The sequence below is a fragment of the Neospora caninum genome, chromosome IV, assembly GCF_000208865.1.
Source record: "Neospora caninum Liverpool complete genome, chromosome IV".
NCBI classification, from domain to species: Eukaryota; Apicomplexa; class Conoidasida; order Eucoccidiorida; family Sarcocystidae; genus Neospora; species Neospora caninum.
Window position 1 is genome coordinate 1,929,209 of NC_018389.1, and position 24,707 is coordinate 1,953,915.

The following is a 24,707-nucleotide window of genomic DNA, read 5'->3' on the forward strand; positions in this document are numbered from 1 at the left end:
CACCCACAAATATACGAACAGTCTTGAACGCATACGCGGGAAGGGAAAGATGCGAGGAAGAATCATACACGTAACCATGTATTTAAAGACCTATTCCTATTCGCGGCAGCCTTGCGAATACGCTGTCGACAAATCGTAGAAAGAAGCAACGGAAAACGAGGGAAAACACGTGTTCTGCAAAAAAGGCGCCTAACAAATCATGCATTCGTCCGATATAAATGCAATTAACTGCGGGAAACGAATGCGCGTCTAGATGCGCTCAAGAGGCGTAATGCCGAGAAGATAGAAAGATGCTTGGAGAATTTTCCGCGTTGCTTCACACAGCAGAAGGCGGGTATTTTGCTGACGACCTCCCAACACTTTGCAGGCTTGATAAAAGTCCGTGAATGCGCCTGAGACCTTGTACATGTATTCGGCCAACCTGCGGAAACGTAAACACAAAAAAAGGCACGATTCAGTTTTCTCTCCTGTAACCGCCTCCGAACGGACACGTGGCGACAACTCGACAGACAGGGATACACAAAGTGGCGCCGTCTCTTACCGACAGGATCCAACATGCTTTCAAATGCGTCCCCATGTAGGTAGTCAGGTAGCACAGCATGCCTGAGTCTCCAATTGAACAATGACGCTATATATATATATATATATATATATATGTATAGATATGTGTATAACCGTATACATGCCCATGCGTTTGTCATTTAACGCGTCAGTTTTAATCCGTTTTCACGCTTGCTGTTTCCTGTCGCCGGCTGTCGCCCCTTCTCTCATGCGAACACGGCTATCTCTAAGAAACACCTGCGCAGCCTGTATCACCCCTGTGTCTTGTATTTCGCTGTTTATGTCTCTTGCCGCCGCGCCAAATAGCTGGGAGACGCGCCGATCACCTTGGTGTCTTTCACACCCTTACCGGTGAATGTGCAAGTCCTCCACGATGGTGGCCAACACGTCTGGGAACTGAGCCAGAGTCACAGCGAGTTTCCGTTCCGCCGGTTCCTCGATTTTCAGCTCCTCTACATGCACAAACGGGAAAGACACACGCCGACAGGTCCACCTCTCCCGTGTGTTTCCGAAACGGAAAACACGCCAGAGAGGCTACATGCACACATCGGCCTGCAAACAACCGAAAACTGAGTCTCCTGGACTGTCACTCGCAACGCGTGTCCCGGCGCGCCTGCGCTGAAGAGACCCACCGCCCTTCCAGAAACGTAAAGGCGTTAAGACGCTCGCATAAACAAATCTTTTTTACCTGGATCGAGAGTGGAAATATCGACACCGGCCTTCCTGAAGATCGCGCAAATGCGCGCGTACGCGTACATCATGTACACGGCTGTGTTGCCTGAGCACGACACCGCAAATCTTAGCTCGACGTGTCAAAAAAAAGACCATCAACAGTCGCCACGCGCATGCCTCGCCATCCCTGCCGTAAACCGACTACACAGACACACGGCAGGAAAGCCGCTACGCTGAAGACAAAGCTGTCACCATTGAAAACAAAGACGGTGCCTCCATATATCTGTCTATTCTCAACGGGCAGCCGGTACATACCCCACACGCGAGTCTCTAAGGAACGGACTGGCTCATGCAAAGACTTGGGAAAAGGCTAGCAAAAACATGTTTTAGCTTTGCAATGCTCTCGCGTATCTTGCGACCGCACCCGGTGACATGAACGAGGCTTGACAGCTCCCGAAGCGCAGCTTGGAAAATGCGTCTCCACCGCAAAAAGAGAAGCCCTCACAAAAGAAATACCAAGTGCCAAGACGTCTAGTTTCGATTCTCAAGACATTGCCTCTTCTTACCTTTCGGGTCGAGCATGCGGTCGTACGAGAATTTGTAATCCGTATGGCGATTTTGCTTCAAATCAAAATATTTAACGGCCGAATAGCCGATAGCTTCCGCGGCCTTGTCCATCTCCTCGTCCGCTACCGCAGTGCCTACACACGGAGACACCCGGAACGCGCCCACCCCAAGAAAGTGAGCCGACTTCCCGACGCCTCTCCCACTTCTCTTTCGGCTATCCTTCTTCTTCTTCCCTTCTTTCGATATTCCTTCTTCCCTTCTTGCGTTCCCCCTTGTTCCCTTTTTTCGTGCGTCCCTGCTTTCCCTTCTTTTCCCCGTCTTCGCTCTTTGGTTCTATCTCCCTCCACAGCAGTTCGGTCCGCAGCGATTGCATGTTGCTTGTCTCTCTCCTTTTCGAGATGAGCTCGCGGGCTGTCTCTCGGCCTCTCCCCTTCTCGTCCCCGGACGCGGCGCGGCTCCTCGGCTTCTCTGGCCCCAAAGTCGTCTCACCTGTGCCACACGAACAGCCGTCGCCGCTTTCGCGTTTTTCTTCTTCCTCCTTTTCTTCTTCCTTTCGCCGCTGCAGCTCCTTCAGCGCGCGCATCTTCGCCTCGTCGAGAAGGTCCACGAGTTTCACCACCTCGCCGCTTCGCGTCTTGAATCGTTTCCCGTCTTGGCCTTGCACGACGCCAAAACCCATGTGGTCCACGCGGGTCTCGGGGGGGGTATGCCAACCGGCTTGCTCTGCAGCGGCGAAGATCTTCGCAAAGTGTTCCTCCTGGCCCAAATCCGTGACGTAAATCAACCAGTCGCCTTGACGCTCCACGAGGCTAGAAACACACATCGCAAAGACACAAACGCCCCGCGTGCGCGTGGACAAAAGACAACTTGCGGCGGACTTTGCACCGAAACACCAACCTGCGAGAAACAGCCACGGAGAGACCCCGCCTTCCCACACACAGGAAGCTCCAGGCGACCGGTCAAGCACAGGCGCGACAACGCGGGGGACTCCAGCGAGAAGGTGCGGAGTCTCCTTTGCGAACGAACAGTGTCTCTGCTGCGGAGACGAAAGGGAAAGACGCCAACGGGGCGGTATGCGCCACGTTTGAGTCCTCGCCATGATACGCGCATTCTTGGCACCCCACACAAAGGGGGCATAAAGAGCATACAGAGATACAAATAGACAGAGATTGCGATAAACATATAGATGGAGAGATAGAGAGGTCGAGGTAGATAGAGGTAGATCGAGATGGGTAGATCGATAGAGATAGAGATAAACAGGTAGATGGAGAGAAACAGGTAGGTCGAGATATAGAGAGGTAGATTGAGAGAGATGCGGAGATAGACAGAGAGATAAACAGATAGAGATAGATCGAGATGGAGATAGAGGTAAATAGATAGATAGAGATAAACAGGTAGGTTGAGATAGAGACAGACACACATAGATATATGGAGAAGTCGAGAGAGAGAAAGGAGTCACGCACAGTGTCTGTTGATGCGGACTTGTCGCGCAAGACAGGCGGGCGCCTACACATCTTCCAGGTGGGGAATGGGGTAAACAGGGCAGCGAAGAAACGCGCGAGAGAACAACAGGCGGAAAGGCCAGATGGCGTGCGTACACACAATGCGTACGTCCACGCAAGCGTCGAAGCAGAACGAAGACAGCGGCGAAAGCCATCGCGCCTGAGACGCAGGTGTCTGTGAGGCGAAGCAACAGCGACACCGAGAGGGCCCGAGGAAAGGAACAGCGATCATGCCCGGAGTCTAGAAAGCACGCGCCCCGAGCAAAAGAAAACCTACCGATCGCGGATGGCTGCCAAGTCTGTGGAGTCGTAGCCGAAGCCTCCGTCGCTCTTCACAGCCATCAGCGGCACCTCGCTGACGCGTGTGAAGACACACTTCGCCCCGTCGGACACGGTGATCATCCTACGAGAAAAGGTCGAAAAAAAACGAAGAACCAAGACATGAGCGTGGAAACGAAAGCCGGAAAATCGACGCACGCTCGCAGAAGCGAGGAAGCAAACCCTCCGGCTTTGAGCGCGGAGACGAGAGTCTCGCGCCGAAAAGGCCTTTCTCGCCAGCCCTCGAGAGACGGAGACCAACCCCCACGTAGGCTCCCAGAAAGCCCCGCGCTTGCTGCGGTCTACCATGGTTTCCTGACATTTTCTTGTCTCCAACCTTTCGCACAGCTTCCTACCGGGAGTGCTCCGCGAGCACAAACATCTGCACACGGACCCCCTCCAGGTTTGCAGTCCGTCGCCGTCTTTCCTGCCTCGTGGTGACCCCGTTGCAGTCTTCAAAGACACACGCCGACTGTCTCTCTTCTCTGTATCACGCTGTAAACGCGTCACCACTTCAGCAGACCCGCTGCCTCCTTTTCAACTTCACCGAGCCTCTCTGTTCTATCTGCTCGGGGACATACCCTTTGTCTGTGAGTTCCTGGACGACTTTGGGGATCGCTGGGTTGTAGTAGCTTTCGCCGCGCTCTTCCAGAGTCACGTCCAGTCTCTTGTACACCTTCTCGAATTCGTGTCGGCTCACATCGCAGATGAGACGCCAGGACTCCAGCGCCGCTTCGTCGCCACCTGCAGAGAAGGAAACCAAAAACGGTAAGGGCGCGGCGGGTACAGCGAACCCAGAAGCACGAGAAAACCCAAAGAAAACGAAAACACCCGCGAAACGGAGTTATCAAGGTTGGTGTGTGTCTGTCAATCTTCCTCACGAGCTTGACCGGTATCAATATCAATGCCATTGTTTCTGCGTTTGCTTCTCTCACTCCCTTATGTGTACCCATATAAGGAAGGCGAGACCAGATCCGTTGTTGTATGAGAAACGAGGAAAAGCAAAGGGTGAAGATCGAATCTCACCCTGCAGCTTCACAACCATTTCTCGGCTCCTCGCCTTGAAGCCATCGTCGGCGTCAAATGAGGCCTTTGCTTTCTTGTAGAACGCGTTCAAGTCGCTGATGTCGGGCATGTTCGCCTTATAGTCGGGGAATTGCTGCATGCAAGAGCCGGACCAAAACCCCGCCCAATCCAAACAAACAGGCGCCCACGGGCCGCCCGAGCGCCCGGCTGTCGCGCCGCCCCTTCCAAAAGCACGAAAACCCGGCCGAATCGGCGACTCTGAGAAGTCTCTTCGCGTCCTTCCGGTCCCGCCCGCTTCCAGCGAAGTGTGGAGTCTCCAGTTCGCTGAAGCTTCGCCGCACCTCTTCTCTTGTGTTTTCAACGGAACGTCGCGAGCGTTTCAGAGCACGACACGCCTCGAAGCGGAGACACACCCCGAAAAGGGACAACGCCACCAGGAAAGCCCCAGAGACATACATACATGCATGCATACATGCATGCATGCGTACTACATACACGCATGCATACCTACTACATACATGGCAGAGACACATGCAGACGAAAGGAGTCAGGAGACCCTCGAAGGCCCTCCAGACACCCGGTTGGTCTTTCGTGTTTTTCCCTACGCTGTGGAGATACTCAATGAGCATCCCGAATTGGGTGCCCCAGTCGCCGATGTGATTGATTCGCTGAACTTCGTGGCCGTGAAAGGCCAGAATGCGGCCTGCATGCGCATGCAGGCAAACGCACCAGAGGCGCGAATCGCGAGAAGAGACACGCCGGGAATGCAGCCACAGGAGAGACAAAGGCAAGGAAGGAATCCTGTGGGGGCCTCCAAGCGCCACAGAAAACGAACGGTCAAGGGGCAAGCAGTCGCGATTGCCCGCCTTCGAGGCGAGAGCGGGGAAGAGCTCCCGGGACCCGACCCTGGCAAAAAAGTGGAGAGAGCGTTTCAAAGTAGAGAAATCACGAACAAACGGCAGGCACGACAGAAGGGAGAGAGCAAAGGCACAGAAGAAAAGATAAGAAAAAACAGAGCCAAGAGCGAAATAGAAGACAGGAAAAGGACGTACAGATGGACTCGCCGATGATTGTCGATCGCAGGTGTCCGACATGCATTTCCTTGGCAACATTAGGAGAGGAGAAATCAACCATGACGCGCAGCCTGCGAAAAGGCAAGACATCACGAATTTCGACTTTACAGATCCCTGCCCCGCCAAGGCTCCACGGCGAAACTACGGAGTCTCACCAAAAATGGACAGCAACCCCCCCGCCTCCCTCCGTTCTCGTCCCTGTCTGTCACGCCAAAAGTAAAATCGGCGAATCTTCCACTTCTCCTCCCCTCCTTCTCAACCCCCTTACCCGACCCCGAAATAAACTTCCCAGGAGTGTCGTCTCCCGCGCTGTTTCGCCTTCTCTCTCTCGCCCGGCCTCGGCTCTGTCTCCTTCCCCCCCCCCCCCCCCGTCTCCCGCGTGTCGCTTTGTCCTGCTGGGCTGGGAATCGAGTCTGTGCCGAGTGCGCATACCGGGGGCGAGGTCGCGCTTACTTTTTATCCGCGTGCGGAAGCTGCAACGGCCCTTTCTGGCGAAGAACTTGTTTCAGGTCTTGACTCAGCCAGTCGCCGGCGACGTCCACCGTGACGAAACCTGGAGATAAACGGATCAGAACCTTGGTGGAAAAAGGCGGGAAAAGTGAGAGAATCTCTCGGACGCAAGCGGGACCATGTGCATGCGCATGTCTGTTCCACTTTCCGGAAGTTGTCCGATTCCCCATTTCTGTCCCAGCCCGCCAAACCCGCTCTACGCCCAGCCCAGGAGACACGCGTGAGACGGCTCTTCCGGTCCTCGCTGACGATGAGGAAAAGACGCCCCACACGTCCTTGTTCTTGTCACGTTCAGTGGTGCCACGCCACGCGCCACAATTACATGTAACTTTGCAGCTTTCCGCTTCTCCCCCCACTCCTGGAGATGGCGTGTCTCCTTCACACGCCTCGCCTAGCAACTCAGGCACCCAGACAGACCGAGCGGCTGAGTTTCTTCTTCGCAGGCAGGCGCGAGTGGAACGCCTTTTCTCTTGCAAGCGCGAGAGCACCTTCGCAGCCTCCGAGAGACGGCCCTTGTGCGGGGGAGGAGAAACGGTCAGAGGCAAGAACTTCCCTCACGCGTCTGTCTCCACTTTGAGGAACCTTTTTTCTCGTCCAAGGTTTCACGCGCGGACCGAGCTGCATGTTGCAGCGAAAGCGACTGCACAGACAGCTCGAATCGTCCGAGAACTAGACGCTAAAGAAACATAGTCGAGACCGACTCAGATCCTCACGAAAACCATCCGAAACCAACCTCTCGAAAAGCCTGCCCTAAAGAACCCGGTCCCCCAAAGGCCAGATTCGAAAGACACACTGCAGAGAGATCGTCATGAAGAGCCGCCTTCGAAGCATATCCCTTCTGACACGACGCACCTTGTGGGGACGCCTGGACATTGGAAAAAAGGGGTTCGCCTTTCAAGTGCTCTGCAATCTTCTCGCCAGCCTCCTTGGGCGACTGAACGCCGAGTTCATCTTTGCTCTTCTGCTTGAAGAGGGCCATGGCGCTGTTGCCTGCATTTGAGGTAAGAGAATCAGGACAGAGAGGGCCAGACGCAGAAGAGAGAACACCACAAATTTAGGGGACCGTTCCGGCCTTCTCTGTTTCGAGTGCCCGCCCCCCGCCGCCTGTCGGAAGGCGCGACAGAGGAGAGAAAACATGAGGTGGGCTGACGAGGGTGTTGTTCAAAGGAGGGAAACGCAAGCGAAAGACAGGGCGCGAAAGAAGGATGAGAGCAAAAGGACGTTGAATCGGAGATTGCTTTTGGTTGCGTACACTGAAAATCGCCGAACTTCGAAATTGCGATGATCGGGGCATGATCAACGGAGGGGAAGGCCGCGAGGAGCGCTCGGCGGAACGCCTCCTTGACTTGCACGTTGAGCGCCTGAAGAGAGAAAAGTTATGGGGAAAAAGGGGCTGGCAGAAGAGAAGAGCGACGGAGGGGGAAGGAGAGACGGCGACGAAAGCAACGCGGAAAGCGGAACAAGCGGACTCGCGAGAGACAGGAACGCACCGGGGGAGAGGGGGGGGCGAGGGAAGGCACGGAGAGGATGCAGGAGATCGAGAGAGAGAGAGAGACAGCGCGCGAGACGAAAGAAAGCGAAGAAAAGGACACGAAAAACAGAGGAAAAGGAAGAACAGAGGGACACGGGCGGAGAAGGGGAGGAAACGTGAAGCGAAAAAAAGTTGTAGTAGCACTCCGGCCGACAAAGAAAAGGGCGAGACAACGGAAGAGGGAAAGGTGTTCAGTTGGTTTTATCTCCACACTAGTTACCATCTTAACTATGCTCTGCTAACACACAGTAGAACTTGGACCCAGGCAAAAAAAGACGTTCAAGATCTAAACCAGCAGCTCAAGTGTGAAAAACGGTGAGTGAAAGGGAGACGCGCATTCAGGACAACAGAGAGCAGGCGGCGCTCGAGCACAGGGACGAAGGCGAGAGCGAGAGCCCGAGGATCAGCCTTTGGCTGCAGTGTAGACCCTCGCGAGGCAAGGAGACAAAGAGACTACCAAAGAGACGACGGAGACAGGCAGGAGCACAGGCGAGGGCGACAGCAAAAGATGCCAAAGAAAAGATGAGGCACGGCCCGAACAAAGCCAGGCCGTCTCCGACACTTACCTGCATCTTGAAAGGCCGATCCGGAGTTGAGGAAAAGTTCGCAGAAGAGCGACAACAACGAGAAACAGAGAGGAAAAGGAATTCTCCGGGATTCAGGAGACGGGAGAGCCGGCGACGCAAGAAGAGAAGACAAACGGAGGCAGGAAGATCCAAAAGCGAGAAGGAGAAAAGAACTCAAGTGACAGGCTCAGACTGCAAGAAAACGCAGGGGGGAGTTCAGCGCAGAAGATAAAGAGAGAAAACCCGCGTTTGCGATCGAGCAAAACAATGCAAAGGCGTGGCGTCTTCGCTGCAGAGATGAAGAGGAAAGTTGGAAACTTTTTCCACCAGAGAGAGCTGTCTCTGCCGGTGTCTCTGGAGAAGGGGTTGTGGCGCGAATCGACGCCTCCGCTTCCTCGCCTTGTCGGGATTCTCGGAGCGGTAGATCTGGGGAAAATCAGCAATTCTTGGATTTTCGCTCAAACCATAATCGTGAGAAAAGAGGAAGCGACGCGGAACAGCAAAGACAGCCTCGTTTTTTCGCCTTTGCTGTCTTGGCGGGCTCTCTCCCTCTCGTCTCTCGCAGCGTCTGTGCATGCACTCCCGCTGAAGCCCCGTGGGGCAGTCATCTCTGGAGAGGAGAGAGACACGCGTAGAAAAGAGACAGCGGAGATTAAGGAAGAGAAAACGCGCCTCTCGAGGCTTTCCCAGTTCTTTCTCTCCTTTTGCCTCTACGTCTTCGGAGGTCTGACGTCTCTCCGATTCCTTTTGCCCGGCGCGAAAACCGCGTGAGTCTCTCAGCGAAAATCGCGGTTCTCCACCGGGTCTTTTCTCCGCGGAAAAACGAAGGAATCTCCGTCGGGGAAAGGAGAGGCGAGCAGGAAGAAGAGGGAGAAGAAAAACAGATAGAATAGAAGGAAGAGGAGCGGGGAGAGAAGAAGAAGGATCCCGCGTTTTGCGAGTGGCTCAAGGCGCGAGGTTCCACGCAGCGTTTTGACCTTCTCTGGTCAGCGCAGTCTTCGCGAATCACGCGACCTTCCCTTTCCTCGCTTTCCCTCCCCCGCGATTGTCTCCCCTTCTTCTTCTTTCTCCCGCAGTCTCTCGTGCGTTTTCCCGTCTCCGCTCTCCCTCTTCTCTGTCTCTCCTGCGACTCTCTCGCCACAGTCTCGTGTCTCCGTGTCTCCCTCTCTGCCGCCAGCCTGCGCCCAAAAAGAGCCCTGGCACCGGCTTTTTCGGCCTCGCTTCTCTCCATCTCGGCCCCTCAGCTAAACACTCCCAGCGTATCTTTTGTCTTCAGTCGCGCGCGTTCTGGTCACTCCTCTCTTTGTTCCGCCTCTTCCTCCTCTTCTGCTCCCGTTCTTCTCCCCTCTCCTCCCAGCTGTCTATCCTGCCGCCATGGCAAATAAACCCGGAGGCCGTGCGCCTCCGTCGTCTTCCTCTTCTTCCTCTTCTTCCTCGTCTTCCTCCTCTTCTCTGCAGTTTTCTTCCGGCTTCGATGCGCAAGATGTGAAGCGCCTTGCGAAGTCGTCGACGGCAGGAAGGCGGCGGGCAGAGCCTCGCACGTGGGATCACGAAGTCCGAAACAATTTCCTCAAGGGGCTGCAGAAAGTGCAGGAGAACTGGTCAAATCGCGCGCGCGGACTGACTCGAGACACCCGCGCGACAACCGAGAACGTTCTCGACAGTCGCACCTGCAAGCTGATTGAAAAAATCATGAAGCGAAACGCCCTCACCTCCGTCTGCGGCACGATTAGCACCGGAAAAGAAGCGAATGTCTACTTCGTCGCTGGACCCAAAGACCTCTCCAAAGGAGAGGAAAAAGAAGGGAAAGAAGACAAGGAGGAGGAAGAAGAAAAAGAAGAGAAAGAAGAAAAGGAGGAGGAAGAAGAAAAGGAGGAGGAAGAAGAGAAGGAAGAGGAAGAAGAAAAGGAAGACTGTGGGATAGGAGGCGAGGAAGCCTCGAAGGCGGCTGCGAGTCAGACGGCGAAGGCGGACGAAACGGGCGAGGAAGCTCCAGCCCTCAGTTGGAGGCCTTTTGTGTTGAAGGTTTACAGAACCTCGATTCTCGCCTTTCAAGACCGCAGCCAATACGTGCAGGGAGACCATCGCTTCGAACGCGCGTACACTCGGTGAGGCTCTCTTCGGAATTCGAGAGCGAAAAGAGAAACAGATCGCGAGGTCGAGAAAAAGCGAGAAAGGAAGGGACAAGAGAACAACGGCCCAAAGAGGAGCGCCAGCAGACAAAAAGGGGCTAGCTGAGACCTCCGTGTCGTTGCGTCTTGAGGCACTCTCGACTGTCTGTGTGCTTGCAGGCCTGTCCTGGTCGTCGCTCTCTGCAACTTCAGAGAGAAGGATCCTGAGCCTTCCGCGTTACACGAAACTAAGCACAGCCAGGAGGACACATGGGCAGAGGGATGGTCACGCCGAAGGGACTAATGAACGAGGGGAGTTAGAGAGGCGAGGAATTTTTCGAGGTCGAACTGTGTAAACAGCGTCTCTCTTGTCCCCTTGATGCGCTCGTGACGCGCCCCTGACCTTGCTCTTGTCCCCGCCGGTGTGTTGGCTCTCTCTCCACGGCCTCGGGTTTTTGGAAGCCGTCCTCCGTTCGTTTTTCCCTTCTCTTTTTCCTGTTTCAGGTGTCGCAACCCTCGGAAGATGGTGGTGAACTGGGTGATGAAGGAGTTCCGAAATCTCCTCAGACTGCATGCGGCAGGCGTGCCATGTCCCTTGCCAGTCGACGTCTCGGCGCACGTCCTGCTGATGGCTTTTGTCGGGTTCGCCGCCGACGCGCCTCCGACGCGTGCACGACCCTCCGCGGTCGAGCACCCCTCGAGGGAGATGGAGACTCCCGAGACCGCAGAGCCCGCCGAGGGTGCGACAGATCGCGGGACAGAAGGCGCCCCGTCTGTGCAACGCGAAACTGGGTTCTCAATCGGGAACCGAGAAGAAGACGCGCGCGATGGAGCTGGTGCGCCTCTCCTCTACGCAGCCGCTCCGCGCCTCAAAGATTTGACGTCCGCTTTCTGCTGCCATGCCGCCGCCTCGGCCTCCCTACACGCGTGGGAAACTCTCTACGTCCAAGTAAACTCACAAGACAAGTGCACTCTGCATACATCTACTTGCATATATACATATATGCATATATGATGGTTGTGGAGGCGTGTTTCGACGGATTCGCCACAGAGGCGGAAAGTACAGAAGCGGTCGTAAGGGCGGTCGTATCCCCGTTCCTCGTTTTGTAAATGTATGTCCAAAAGCAGTGTGAATCTCCCATTTATATCTTTCTCGATTTCGCTCTTTTTCTTCTAGCTATTTCTCTCTCTCACTTTTCGCCTTGCCGGGTTTAGCCTCGATCTCGTCTGTTTATACGGCTCCGGAACATCGCCATTAACGTTAGGGGTAAACACGAGAATGCGCTTTTCCAGTTGAGGTGTTTTTTTCGGTCCTCTTGTTTTCTCGTCCTTTTCTCTGTGCTGTGAGTCGCGCGTTGTTTCTGAACCGTTTCCAGAGAGTGTCGGTGTGCGTCTTTGCAGGCAGTGACGCTGCTTCGATGGCTCTTCCAGGAGTGCCGCGTCGTCCACGGGGATCTGTCGGAGTACAATTTGCTCTTCCACGTCTCGGGTCTGTTCGTGATTGACGTCGGACAGGCTGTCAACTTTGACCATCCCCAGGCGCTGGACTTTCTGAAGCGCGACTGTCGCAACGTGAACCGGTTCTTCAAGCAGCACATCCTCCACGTTCGCGAGAAGAAGGCGAGGCGCGCACGCGAAGAGAAGACGCGGGGCGAAGCCAGCGGCGAGGCGGAGACTGAAGAGAAACGCGAAGCCTCGCCAGAGAGTGAGGAGCGGGGCGACGCGAGTTGCCAGTGTCTCTACGCGAGAAGAGAGAGGGACCGAAGGTGCGAGCTCCACAGGGAACAGAAGGCAAGCGCGGCGAAGGCCGAGAATCCATCGGGAGGCGAACTGAACACATCCTTCCGGTATACCTGGCAGCCTGCGAGGAGAAATGACCTTGTCTCCGACTCGTCGCTGTCTCCTCACAGCACGCAGCGTCCGCTCTTTCCTCCTCTGCCCGGCTCTGTGACTTGTCCCGAGGACTCTCCTCACGAAGGCGGCGCGCACGCAGGCCTTTCTCTGTTCTCTCTGCGCCGCTTATTCGAGTTCGTCGTGAGTCCGAACCTGCCTGAGCCCCTGGACCGGGTGTACAGACAGCTGGTGGCGACCCACGAGGGCGCGTGGCGGGGCGAGACCGCGGCATGCGAAGGTGCACTCTGCGAGAAAGACGAAGGCGAGGAGACAGGGGCGAGGTCTCAGCCACGCGAACGGTGCGTCGGGCAGGCTGGAGACGAGTCCCTGCTTGTCGGTGAGGCTCGAAACGCGCAAGAGGCGACTCGAGGCGCCATGCAGAGTCCCTCTGTTCGCGTGTCCGGGAAACTGCATGCGGCGTCTTCGTATCGCGACTCGGCCTCGATGGCGAAAAGCAGCCACGCGACGCAGCAGAGACACCTCGTTTTGCTCGCGGAAGCCGTCGGGCGCTTTCTGCAGGAAGAAGCGGAGAACCAGCGAGAGGCACAAGACGAAGAAGAGGAAGAGGAAGAAGAGGAGGAAGAGGAAGATAGCGGCGAGAGGGACAGCGCCTTTTACGATCGGAGCGGGGAAGGCGGCGATGAGGCGGAGTTTGCAACATCGGATGATGAAGACGAGGTGTTTATGAACACGTGGATTCCGAGTCACTTAGCTCAAGTCTGCGACCGGCGCCTACTGGACAGCATTCTCTCGCAAGTGTCGAGGCAGGGCCTGAAGACTGGAAAGAGGCGAGGCGGCGGGGAGGCAGACTCGGCTCTCAACAAGCTGCTGGAAATGCACGCGCTTTTGCTCGGGAGAAACGAACGCGAGACAGAGCTGAGCGAGGTCGACGAGGCGAGTCAGGAAGGCGAAATGGAGGCAGGGGCGAGGAAACAGGAAAAGAGCCTGACGCGAGAAAAGAGACAGGAGACCGTGGAAGAGACAGAGGAAGAGACAGAGGGAGACTTGCGGTGCAACGACGCGTTGGGGAAGAGCAAGGAGAGGAGGCAGGGAACAACGAGTACGTCGGATTCGGAGAACTCGCAGGACGGCGAAGAGCGGGGCGAGGGCGACGAAGTGTTCCGAGGCATCATTCCCGAGGGTATCGACCGCAAAACTTGGAAGAAGATGGTCAAGGAGCAGAACCGCGAAAAACGCAAGTACAAAATCGCCAAACACCTCAAGAAGAAGTACAGGTCCAAGGCAGCTAATCGATAGAGCGCCTCTGGTGTCTGTACACTTGGGCGCCGCGAGGCGCGCCGCACGCGGCCACACACACGAGAGCGGGTCCACGGTGTGAAGCATGTCTATCGCGTTTTGCATCTTTTTCCATCTGTGAAACTCGACTCTTTCCCGTTTGCAACTAGACCTGCACAGCTGCCATCGCGAGGTGTGGTTTTTGTGGATGTGGGGGGGACGGTTTAGGGCTCGTGTCTGCCGTCCATTTTGTTGGCACTTAAGTGTGTACAGATGGAGATAGAAAGCAACACTTGCGTCTTCTGTGCAGGTGCGCGAACGCAGATTCGGGAGCCCCTGTTTGTCTCGAAAGGGCGTCTCGAAGTGTCTCCTCAGCGGCCGCGTGGCAGAAAGGTCCAGCGCTCGGCCTGTCTCTGCTGAGGAACTGTCTCTCTCAGGGGAAGAGACGCACAGAAGCGTCTCTCCTGGAAGGTTTTCCTTTTGCTTGAACAGTGCCCACAAGGAGACACGCAGACTGGAGAGCCTCGGTAGCGCACAAGGAAAGAGAACAAGGCATCAAGAAAGAGAAAGATAGAAGCAAGAGAAAAGGAGACTGAGAAAAAGAGTGGGCAAGGAAGAGAAAAGAGAGATCGACGCACACACGTGCGCGAAGTCGACAGGTACAGGGAGACCGGGAGACGTGGGAGCTGCTCCGGCCGACTGAGTGACAGCCCTGAGAGTTCCGAAGACAAGACGGCATTCGCGTGCGTCTCTGTGCACGGGGACAACGTAGAAAGATTCAAAGTCTCAGACGGTCGCGAGCCTCACAAAAGACAAATATGTGAGACGCGAGAGGCGGCGATGCTGCGGTCTCAGCGGGAGTCGGGAGCAGCGGGGTAGAAGCGAAAAGGTGGAATTCTCAGCGGGCAAAGAACAGACTCATCGCGGCAGTTAGAGGCGTCCTTCTCCCCGGTGTCGAGATACCAGACACGGTTCACTGTGCGCACACCGCCTGGAGACTCGGCGCATCGCCGCTTCGAAGAAGACCCAATCGGCGAACACGAAAAAACATAGCTTTCTCGGGCCCGAGAAGGCCGAACGGCCACCTCCGCTATCCCGCCTTGGTTCTTGATCGTTTCTCCTTTTGCATTTCGTCTGTTTCTTCTTTCCCCACCTCTCAGTGTCTCGCGGTCTCTTCTCTCTCTTTCTGTTTTGGCCCCTTTCGCTCTTTCGTGTCGCGTCTCTTTTCTTTCCTTCCTTCCATTTTCTCTCAGCTTGCGCGGCATCTCCACCAAACTGGTGTGTCTCGGTCTGGCCCTCCGCTACCCGAGTTTCGGGACTCTCTGGAGCCCAATGCTTCTCTCTGTGTCGACGTGTGGGCCGAGCGCGGCTGCGCCGGTCGCAGCGCCTGTCCCGCCTGCGGCGTACCAGCCGGCGGCTGTCGCCCCAAGTGTCTCTGCGCCGGCGGCGCCATGGAGACTGGCGAGTGAGCCTTCTCCGGCAGATCCGAGCCGACTGAGGCCTCGCACGGCGTGCGCCGAGGCCTTGTGGGGCGAGAGCGGGTGCTCGCCCGCCAGCGAGGCCCAGAGAACCGACAGGGCCACCCCGACGGCGACTCCACAGCTCTCGGCGACGCACATCAGATAGGCCGCTGTCTCCTTTTGTGGGGTGGAGGGCGGGACCTGAGTGGCGTAGAAGGCGCCGAGGACCGACAGCCAGCCGTGCAGGGTGGCAAAGAGCATCATGAGGAGGAAGAGGGAAGCGTCGGTGAGGAGAGCCTGGTTTGCGGAGAGGAGCTGGGAGAAGTGTCGCCCCGAGGCTGCGGCTTCGGAGGTCGCGGGCGATAGGAAGGCGCCAGGGGAAGGCCCCAACGCCGCCGACTCTGGCGGCGGAATCATGAAGGCGCTCGCCTGCGACGGCATGTCGGTCTCGGCGACCGCGGCGGCTGCGGGCGACGCGAGGTGGCTGCTGAACCAGGACGAGGGGAGAACCAGCGAGCCGTCGAGGAAGAAGAAGAGCGGAATGAGGAACAGGCGCAGGAGGACCAGAGGCAGGAGCCAGGCGAAGCCCGCGCGACAGCCCCAGAACACGCAGAGGCGGCCGAGGACATTTCCAGCTTGGAAGCACGCCACGAGAATCATCTGGAAGAGAACAAAGTCGAGGGAACTCGATGGCAGCAGGTGCTCGGTCTTGACGGGGTAGACCAGGTAGGTCGAGAGGAACAGGAGGAAGCACGTGACGAGGTTCGCGCGAATCGCCCAGAAAACATCTCGGCGCCGCCATGACGCTCCAAAGAGCGCCTTCTGGGAAGCCGCAACGCGGTGTTCGTCCGAGTCTCGGACGTTTTCTTCCTCGCTGACCGACGGAGGCATCCCCAGAGCCAGCAGCGGCGCGTCTTCGCCCAGTTTCTCGCGAGGCTCCGGCACCTGCGCTCGGCCTGACCCCAAAATGTAGGGCGTCTCCTCGCCGGCGATCGCAGCCTTCTCGACTTCGGCCGCAACCTCCCCCACAGTCAGATCCTTGTTCTCTGTCTCCTGCCACCGTTCTCGCGCCCGGTGGCCCTTTCCGTCGACTGGCCGCGCGGATCGGTCTCCTGGGCTTGACGCCTCGGACGCCCCATCGCGACCGTTCTCTCTCTCGCTTCCGAACCAGGAGAGCGACCGAGAGAGCCGCGCAATGTGGCCCGAGGCGCTCGACCAACTCAGGGACCGCGAGAGCCCCTCCTCTTGCTTCCGCCGCACCTCGGCTTCTTGCCGCAGGAGCGCCGCGGAGGCCAGCGGGTGGCGGGCGCCGAGGCAGACCGCGCCGGCCGCGAGCAAGGACCAGAGAGCGGAGAAGCTGAAGAGAGCGAGCGTGCCGAGGCGCTGTCCCTGCTTCGAGGCGGGCAACAAAAAGTAGAGGGGAAACGCCAGGAGAGCTGTCAGAGGGCCCGCCAGACCGCCGCCTGCAGGCAGGAGACACCGACAAGGGCAGAAAAGTGGAAAGGACTGGAGAGACACAGGCTGGAGAGAAAGAGAGGACGAGAGACACATGCACCCAGGCCAACACCCTTGAATGAGAGGGAAAAGATCTGATCCAGGAATGCCGTGTCGAGAGGCTCCCGATTTTTTGATTCCTCGTGTTCCTTCTTTTCGCCTCTTTTTCCTCCGCCTGCTCGTCGTGCTCTTCTGCCAGCTCATTCTTCTTCGTTATGTTAATCAAATATGTTTCATCGTTACTGATTTATTTCATTGACATGCGCTCGGCACACCCTCGGCCCTGAGCTAATCTTCTTCTCTTTTCTTCGCTGTCTCGGAGTCTATATCTTCACGTGGCTCTCGCGGTCTCTCGGAGGGCGTCGAACCGCACGCGAGCCAAACGCCACGAAGGCCGTTTCTGCACTTCTCTCCTCTTCGCTTTCGCTGCTTCCGATCTTATCCTTCGTCATCTCTTCGCGCGCCTTCCCCTTTTCTCTGTCTCTCTGCATGCGCCTTACCTATCGACCAGTCGACAGCGAGTTCGTGGTGAATGACGGCGTGGAGGACGTACACGCTGGCGTGGAGAAGCGAACCTTGGACGCCGATGATGCCACTCAAGACGCAGCAGATGTGGAAGGCCGGGTTTTCCGGGATCCACGCGGCAACCATCGCGAGCGCGACGGTCGTGAGACTCGAGAAGATCAGAGTGCTGACGGTTCGTTGAATCAGCTGGAGACGCGGCCCCAGCCACAGGAGCAGCAGCTGGCCGAGAAAGAAGCATGCAGTTCGGACCTGAGGGGGAAGAGTGCGACAAGGCAACGGCACCAGAGGACAGAGACGGCGACTTTTTCGAGGGAAGGCGAAAGAGATACCCCTGGTGCCGTACACAGAGAGGCACGGCGATAAGCGGCGGCCGACTGCTATTCATTATACGTGGCCCTACGTGTAGGTTCCTTTAGGATAGTGTTACATAGCTTCCGGCTGTCATTGGGGGTTCTAGCAACCCAGGCTGCGAGGGCGACGAGGCAGGAACCGCAGAACAAGCAAGCGTGCACACATCACACCGAGAGACTCGCACGCGAGGCGTGAAAAGGGGAGAAGCGAAGAACGCACGTCGGCAAGCGAGGGAGGCCAGAGCGGCGAGAAACGAGCGCGGCCGAGCCAGACAGGGAATAGGAAGAGAGCAACAAGAGAACAGACATCCAACGCCATAAGAACTTGCCGAAAAACACACGAGGCGTTTTTTGCCCGACCAGCGACGAAGTCAGATGAGAAGGAAAACGTAGAAACTTCCTGCCTCGCCTGCAGGCGCGTTTGCATGGTGTTTGCATGGCGTGTGTATTCTCCTTCCTTCACCCTCTCTCTCCGCGCGTTTGTCGGGCTCTCCCCGCATGCCTTCCTGTCTGACGCGGCGCGGTTTCCGCACCTGAGTGGCTGCTTCAGTCCAAGGAAAGGTGGGGAAGTAGGCGACGTCGAAAGTAGCCATTTCCATCACGAGGCAGTTCCACGGCAGGAAGACGCCGACGCCGAGGAAGAACATCGCCCAGGAAATGCTGGAGAAGAAGCGCTGCTCTTTGAAGAAGACGGAAGACGTGATGAACGTGTCTTTGCTCGACTCTTCCTCGTCTTCTTTGCTCGACTCTTCCTCGTCTTCTTTGCTGCCGACTGCATGCGCCACCTCTCCGCATACCGCAAGCGCCCGGCGGGTCGCGCCCGGTGGAGACAGTGGCCGCAGGGAAGGCCGGGAAGACGAAGGATCGGCGCGAGCGGGGCTCACAGCTGGAGAAGGGAGTTCCGACGAATCCGGAAAGGGAAAAGGCAAATCTTGGAGAGGACAGTCTGACGGAGAAGACGAAGGTGAGGAAGACGGAGAGCAAGCAGAACAGATGCGGGGAGGCAGAGAAGAGCGAGAATGCGACTGGTCAATCGTGAAGACTGCGAGGCACAGCCTCTCTGTGTGCGGGTCGCCATCGGTCTCTGGTTCGCCGGAAGAAGTGTCCTTGAAGGCGGAGCAAAGGGGACTTCTCGAGGGAGGAAAACACGAGAGAGGAGGAGCAGCGAAGCGCGGCAGCAACACGGTTCCCTCCCTTCTCTCTCTCTCCGGTTTCAATTTCTGGCGATCCCACGTGAGGCTGTTCCCAGCAGCCCACGGGAAGCTCTGCATCTCCCGGATCCTGGGCCTCCACAGCTCTGGGGCGCCCGCGCCTTCGACTTCTTCCGTGTGTCCCTCTTCCTCAGCCTCCACGAAACGCTCGATCTCTGCAAAAAACTCGGCGTCGATCTCCTTCGCCGTGCTCGCCCTCGTGGTCATCTCGCAAGGCAGCTCGGCAGAGGCGCCTTCTGACGCGGAAAAGGTGCGCGAAAGCGGAGACAGCAGCGCGCCTTTGCCCTCTTTGCCAGGCTCGGGAGCTCCAGACTCCCGGCTGTCGCTGCGAACCAGCGACCGGAGCTGACAAGACGAGGGCGGAGAAGCATGCTGCGGCGAGAAGGGGAAGAAGGACGACAGAGACGCGCACGAAGGGGGGAAGAGCGAGGGAGGCTGAGCAAAAGCGGGGTAGGAAGGAGGCACACAAGCAAAGGAAGACAAGGCGAGATCCGAGTTCCCGCGCCGGGATCCAGGCGACGCACTTCTCCCTCGTCTTGCTTGCCCCATGACGAAGGGAGGCGCCGTTTGAGTCAGCAAAGGCGAGGCCGTCGCCATCGTGCAAAGAAAGCGAGATGCGTGAGGAGAGCAACGGAAAAAACAAGACGGAAAAGAAGGAAAGACAAGAAGGCAAAGAGGACGTTTCACTGATTTCAAAACGAGAAACGAAAGAGAAAACGCGAAGAAGAGGAACAGCGTGACAGAAGAAAAGGCTGCGAAGCTCGCGGGCATGCAGGAGGAAAAAGACGAGGCCGAGGGAGAAAGCGGCGAATATGACCCAAAGAATCTGAAGCGGGGCGTGAAAAGAGAAGAAAGAGGCCCTCTCAACCGGTCAGTGGTGAGTCACAAAGGCGGGGCGATTCCCGTCTTTCGCCCTTTTCTCTCGTGTTCGTGTATTGGACGAGCACCCGTCGACCTTTTTTTGTCATTCTAATTCCAGATGTGGGGAGATGCAAGAGCTGCTTTCACCCCCCCGAAGCGAGACGGTCCTGCCGGTGTTCACATGACGTTGTCAATCCATGCTCGGGCCCATAAGAGGTTCGCGCTTGTTGCAGTCCTCCACCGTTTCTGCCGAGGGACGACCCAGGTGAGAAAACACTCTTTAGACCTTTGGAAGCGAAAGAGCAACTGCATATACACCGGAAGTGAGGTCTCAAATGCCGCGCTGCAAAATAGAGTCGCTGGACGCCTGAAGGCATAGCCGGCCGCGAGCAAACCGATACGGTGCGCGAATTCTCGAGGTACGTTCACGGAGAGTCCTTTAGAGCGAGACCAAAGAAGCCGAGTCTGAGTTTCGAAGGAAAAAGACACGATTGCAGCATGCCTCGTTGCTCAGCCAGGCAACTTGCGAAGGGCTCTGCGTGTCTAGGCTGCGGCAAGGCGGGCGGCAAAGGCGGCAACAGTGAGAAAAAAAAACTTGGAAACAGAGGAACCCGTGCGAAAACGGAAGAGGAGACCCTGACCAGGCCATGTAAAAAGGCTTCATCGCGGCGTGAAGTTGCCGAAAGTTCCCCACCTCTTCGCTTTGGAGCTCCGTTGTCTTGAAAAGCTAGCAGGCATTTTCCCGGTAACATGCTCGCGCGACCGCGCCGCTGATGCGCCACTGTCTCAGTCGAGAAACGGAGGAGAAAATTGGAACAAAGAAGCAAGCGCGAGCATCTTTGTTCGTCGCATAAGGAGACGGTAGTGAGAGGCCCCGAGAATTTCCGTCTTTTTCTCAAATCCTCTCAATGCGCGAGAGACAAACCTCCGGTTCGTGGCGCGGTGAGAGTCTTGCACGGCTGCAGAGGCGCGCCTCGTGCAGCGCGCAGTAATCCAGCTAGACGTTTCCGTGATTAAAAATTCACAAACTCGAGAGTCACTCATTAGAGGGAAAACGTTCGGTGGACGTGCCTGCAAGAAACGAGACAAGCAGCGGTTGCCTTTCGCGGTAGAAGACAAGCGAGACTCCTTGACCCAGCTAGCGAGCCTCCCACGGGGGTGACTCCAGAGCTCAAAAAACACGGGAGCTGCGGCCCTCTTCCGGAGGTGTTTGAAACGCGCTGTTCTCCTGCGCTTTGGCGAGTTGCCTCGCAGAGGAACTTCATGTCTCGGCCAGGGCTGAAGAAGAAGATAAAAGATAAACACATCGACTCTCCGTGAAAAGAGAGGCGCGGGCCGAGATGTAGCTTCTTTCCTTTGTCGACGTCCAGAGAAGCCCCGTTTCTGTGCGGCGTCGTGGCCCGGGGGAGTTACTGGCCATTCATCCCTGGTAAACAGCATGCGGTACGCCGCTTTTTCAGCTGCTTTGGGAGATGCGTTTTCAATCCGGTAAAGGACTCAGAATCGGCAGAATGCGAATGCGCGCGACGTTCCAAGCCCCAGCCCAGGTGGGAAACTCGAAATGCGGAAAAGCACACAGCCGCCAACAAGACTTTCCCTTGATACCAGGCAGCTTTTGCTAAGGGTGGTTTTGCCGGAATCAGCGATCGAGGTTCCTTCCATCTCAAAAAAAGTCGGGCAGCGATGGATGACGGAAAAGTTGCAATACGCCTGAACGGGTGCACAAGTGCCGGCCGTGCTGGTGTCACCGGGGAGTGGAGCTTGATTTCTTGTTCGAAATGCTCCTCCAGAGAATTCCCCTCTGTTTGCAACCTCCAGAACGTCGCAGGCCATGACTCCCGTGGTCCTGCTTGCACCCAACGCACCTGCATTGCTTCGTGAGTAGCCTGTTGTGTCCAACAGCTCATAGAACAAAGCCGTGCAACATCTCTGGTCCGACAGTGTATCTCTGCATTGGTTGTTTCCCGTCTGTCGGTGAATCCGCTAGCAAGTGACGCGGACGAAGGGGATTTTCATGTACTAGTCGATCTGCAGCTATCCTACCACAGAGGTGAAACGACACGGGCAAAATTAGGAGTGACGATGATGTATCACGGAGCGCTCCTGAATGCCACTTACCCTCCACCTCCCGGGACTCTTTGCCGAATTTCTTTTGGGTTCCCCGCCTTACTCATTCAGACCTAGCCTCAAGGCAGATTGTTTCCTCCTGATCCGTTGGAAGGATGACAACTTTGGTTTGCGTGGGTTTCTGTTGTATAGCTGGCAAAGAACTCTCTCGAATTAGAGCCAAAGGACACCAGACGGCTCGCATGGTGCTTAAGGTGTCCTGTCACGAAGGTACAGCGAACGAAAAAGTCGATAGTAGAAGAAAACCCTAGAAACCACTCACGGCTGCAAAGCGACAAGATCCGCACGACCGGACGGCTGGGTCCTCTGTCCCGAAAACGTTTGCTGGGTTCGAAAGACATAAAGGCAACAGCTTAAGCATCCCAGCCACCGTCCATTGACCTATGTCGATAACAGCGGCCTCCCATGCTGCTAAAAGCCGAGGACTCCGACCAGAATTTCTCCTGGGATGTTTGATCTGCATCGCGCCTATTAAAAAGAAACCACCTCCACGATGTTGCTTGCGGCGTTTTCCTCGTCGCGCTGTTCACTGTTTGTCTACAACTTTTGCGTGTCCTTCCCCCAAACAACAACCCTTCGTGGGTAGTTTCGCATCGTGCCTGAGGGAAAAGAAAGGCAACCAATCTTCTTTCAGAAGCTGAAGGGGTACGCCCGTTCCAGGATTTACCGCGTGGGAAGTGGTAAGACGGCACTGCCATGTGACGCTTTCTGTTACACTTCGCTATCCGCTTGCATGAAGTGAATGCGTCGTCTCAGTCAACTGTGATCAGCAGGCTTTGCTTCCACTGAAACGAGGTGTGCCCTATCGCACCAGCATGGGGTGGGAGTTTTCTTCGCGTGTTCCAACATTTCTCTCTTGGTTGAAGCCCTTCAGAATGTAATTTCGAGGCGCATTTCCACCCTTAGCCTTCTCCAGTTCAGGAGGGTAACACATTTGAGCTGTAACCTGTACACTATTTCTGCGCAACCCTGTCCACCAGGACAACGGAGGTCGAGATGTTCCCGGCTCATCCGCAGCGATCGCCGTTGCCTTCACATGCCATGGCGCCTCTCGTTTCGCACATAACCATGACTGCACGAGGGGCCAAGTGGTGCTCTTGCTTAGAAACCATTCCACATATTGGTCATGAGTGAACGATAGGCAGAGAGTGGGATGGGCCGGTAGACAGTCAGTTGACAACAGAAAGCAGGGGGAAGGGTGGCTGATAATGTACCTCTTTCTATGGTCTCAAACCTGCGCAACGCTTGCGCAGACGCTCAAAAGGCAAAGTGGTTGCTGCCAATTTGGGGGGCGTTCCTCGCACCGTCCATGTACGGCCGCGACACTACAAGCAGGAGCTCCGAGAGAGTCGCTCCATACAGGAACCGACGAGTAGCTAGTCCCTCACAGAGTCAAGTGCAAAGTTGTGATCCAAGAGGTCCGGTTCTTGCATGATCTGGGAGAAGAGAATGTGACGTCTTCTTGACTTGTCGCGCACGAGTTTTTCGTCGAATTTGCGGTTTTGTCCAAAGGCGGTAGAGTGTGAAGAAAACAGAGTTTAGGCCGCAACTCGCGTGCATGCACTACTGGCACTCAGCCCGCGCGGGCTGCAGCCGAAACGGCCTTCCTACGTCGATCGATGTCGCGATGCGTGGTTTTCCTTTGGAGGCAAATCAGGAAACGCTGGAAGCCGGCAGGAAAGCAGCCGCAGAACATGTTGGGGTCCTTCGTCTACACAGTGTCCACGAATCTGAGTTCTGTTCAACACATTTGCTCCGCCATCATTTCGTTGTCAGCCCGGCAGGCAACCTAGCATACACCTCTCGGTGTAGACAGGAGGGCGGTCTGGGTCTCGCGTTTTTTTCGGCGGCGCAAGAAGGCGGCAGGAAGCAGTTCCTTTCTGTGCAACGTTTTGTCCTGGTGTTGTGTTTGTTTATTCATTTGGAAGTGGAAGAAAACGGGAGTATCGAGGTCAATCTTTTCGCGGAAGAGCGTCAGTGTCACCGCCGTCGAATTACACGCTGCGCCGAATCGGAAGGAACCTCTCCGCCGCACGGTGTGGTCGGAATAGTGAACTAGGTGACTCGATTGCAGTCTCTGCTTTTAGAGAGAGAGAATTTTTCTCGAAACACAGGGGAGGTGTGGTAAGCTCCAAATAATTTGAGCTTGGAAGGACAGTAAAAATCCACGTGGAAAATGGTGAAGCTTCGATGGAAAAGCGCTTCCTGCACCGACCGCGCGCTCCAGCTGATGGACGTGACCTTGAAGCGCCTCGAGTAAGTTTCAACTGGAAAGTCCATCTCAAATAACTGCAACGGCGAAACCATGGCGCAGCATCTCTGTACATTCAATCTGTGTCTATATGCGCATGTTTGGATAGGATTATTTATACGTGCATAGTAGACATGTGCACCGGATAGGTACTCGAGCGCGCTAGCAGGGACGTCTATGCATTACCTGTGCACATGTACGAACGCTGGGGAAAAGGAGCTTTATCCAAACCCCCCTTTTAGATTTTCTGCTCTTCTAGGCGTCTCTCGTTGTCCCAAAGACATGCCGTCCGAAATTCCAACTCCACACCGGCATAGAGAATGCGTGCCGGGCGCCTGCGCCTGCAGAAGGGAAACGCCTTGTGTTTCACCTCTCTTCACGGAGGTGACATTTATGTAGAACGCTTCATTTTTCCTTGTCCACACCAAAGGATGGAGCAGGTGTTTTTGTCAGTTTTCCGGTGATGATGGGGAAAACTGTTCCACTGCTTTCGTCGTCTTCAGAGAGGAAGAAAAGGACGCCGACAAAAAGGGTGACGACGGACAAGGTAAGAAAGACTCCGCTTGGCCATGGATGCCTTCAGAGTATTTTTGTTGTTTTGATCCAGGTGCACCCGTATTCATATCTTCCGTGTATACAGTCAGATCGATGTCTTTCAACTTGACGTACTCCGCTTGCCGGTCGCCAGACGCTGTGACAAAGTCGGCGGCATACAACTCACTGGGATGGGTCCAGGGGAGAACATGCAACGTGCGACATGAATAACAGGTATTTGTCGCGAACGCCGTCTCTTATGGACCGCGAAAAATGTGCCTCTCCACGTTTTTCAGATTGGAAGCTTTTTTACCGTCCCCCCCCCCCC

General features: G+C 56.1%; 3 protein-coding genes across 3 annotated transcripts; 1 reads left to right on the forward strand and 2 right to left on the reverse strand.

The window, feature by feature from the left end:
- Positions 1-249: 249 nt before the first annotated feature.
- On the reverse strand, positions 250-8,332 carry NCLIV_011900 (arginyl-tRNAsynthetase, related; the record flags this gene model as incomplete). The annotated part of the gene is made up of 14 exons (XM_003880707.1): positions 250-421; positions 911-1,013; positions 1,250-1,339; positions 1,800-1,934; positions 2,290-2,609; positions 3,580-3,705; positions 4,202-4,364; positions 4,647-4,779; positions 5,252-5,349; positions 5,699-5,790; positions 6,173-6,272; positions 7,082-7,219; positions 7,482-7,590; positions 8,327-8,332. The coding sequence occupies 14 exons, from the start codon at positions 8,330-8,332 to the stop codon at positions 250-252; spliced, it is 1,785 nt and encodes a 594-aa protein (XP_003880756.1).
- A 1,368-nt stretch (positions 8,333-9,700) lies between these two features.
- On the forward strand, positions 9,701-13,587 carry NCLIV_011910 (the record flags this gene model as incomplete). Its single annotated transcript, XM_003880708.1, has 3 exons — positions 9,701-10,434; positions 10,942-11,386; positions 11,839-13,587. 3 exons carry the CDS (start codon positions 9,701-9,703, stop codon positions 13,585-13,587), a joined length of 2,928 nt encoding a protein of 975 aa, XP_003880757.1.
- A 1,280-nt stretch (positions 13,588-14,867) lies between these two features.
- Positions 14,868-19,203, reverse strand: NCLIV_011920 (conserved hypothetical protein; the record flags this gene model as incomplete). Its single annotated transcript, XM_003880709.1, has 3 exons — positions 14,868-16,489; positions 17,021-17,294; positions 17,929-19,203. The coding sequence occupies 3 exons, from the start codon at positions 19,201-19,203 to the stop codon at positions 14,868-14,870; spliced, it is 3,171 nt and encodes a 1,056-aa protein (XP_003880758.1).
- Positions 19,204-24,707: the final 5,504 nt, after the last annotated feature.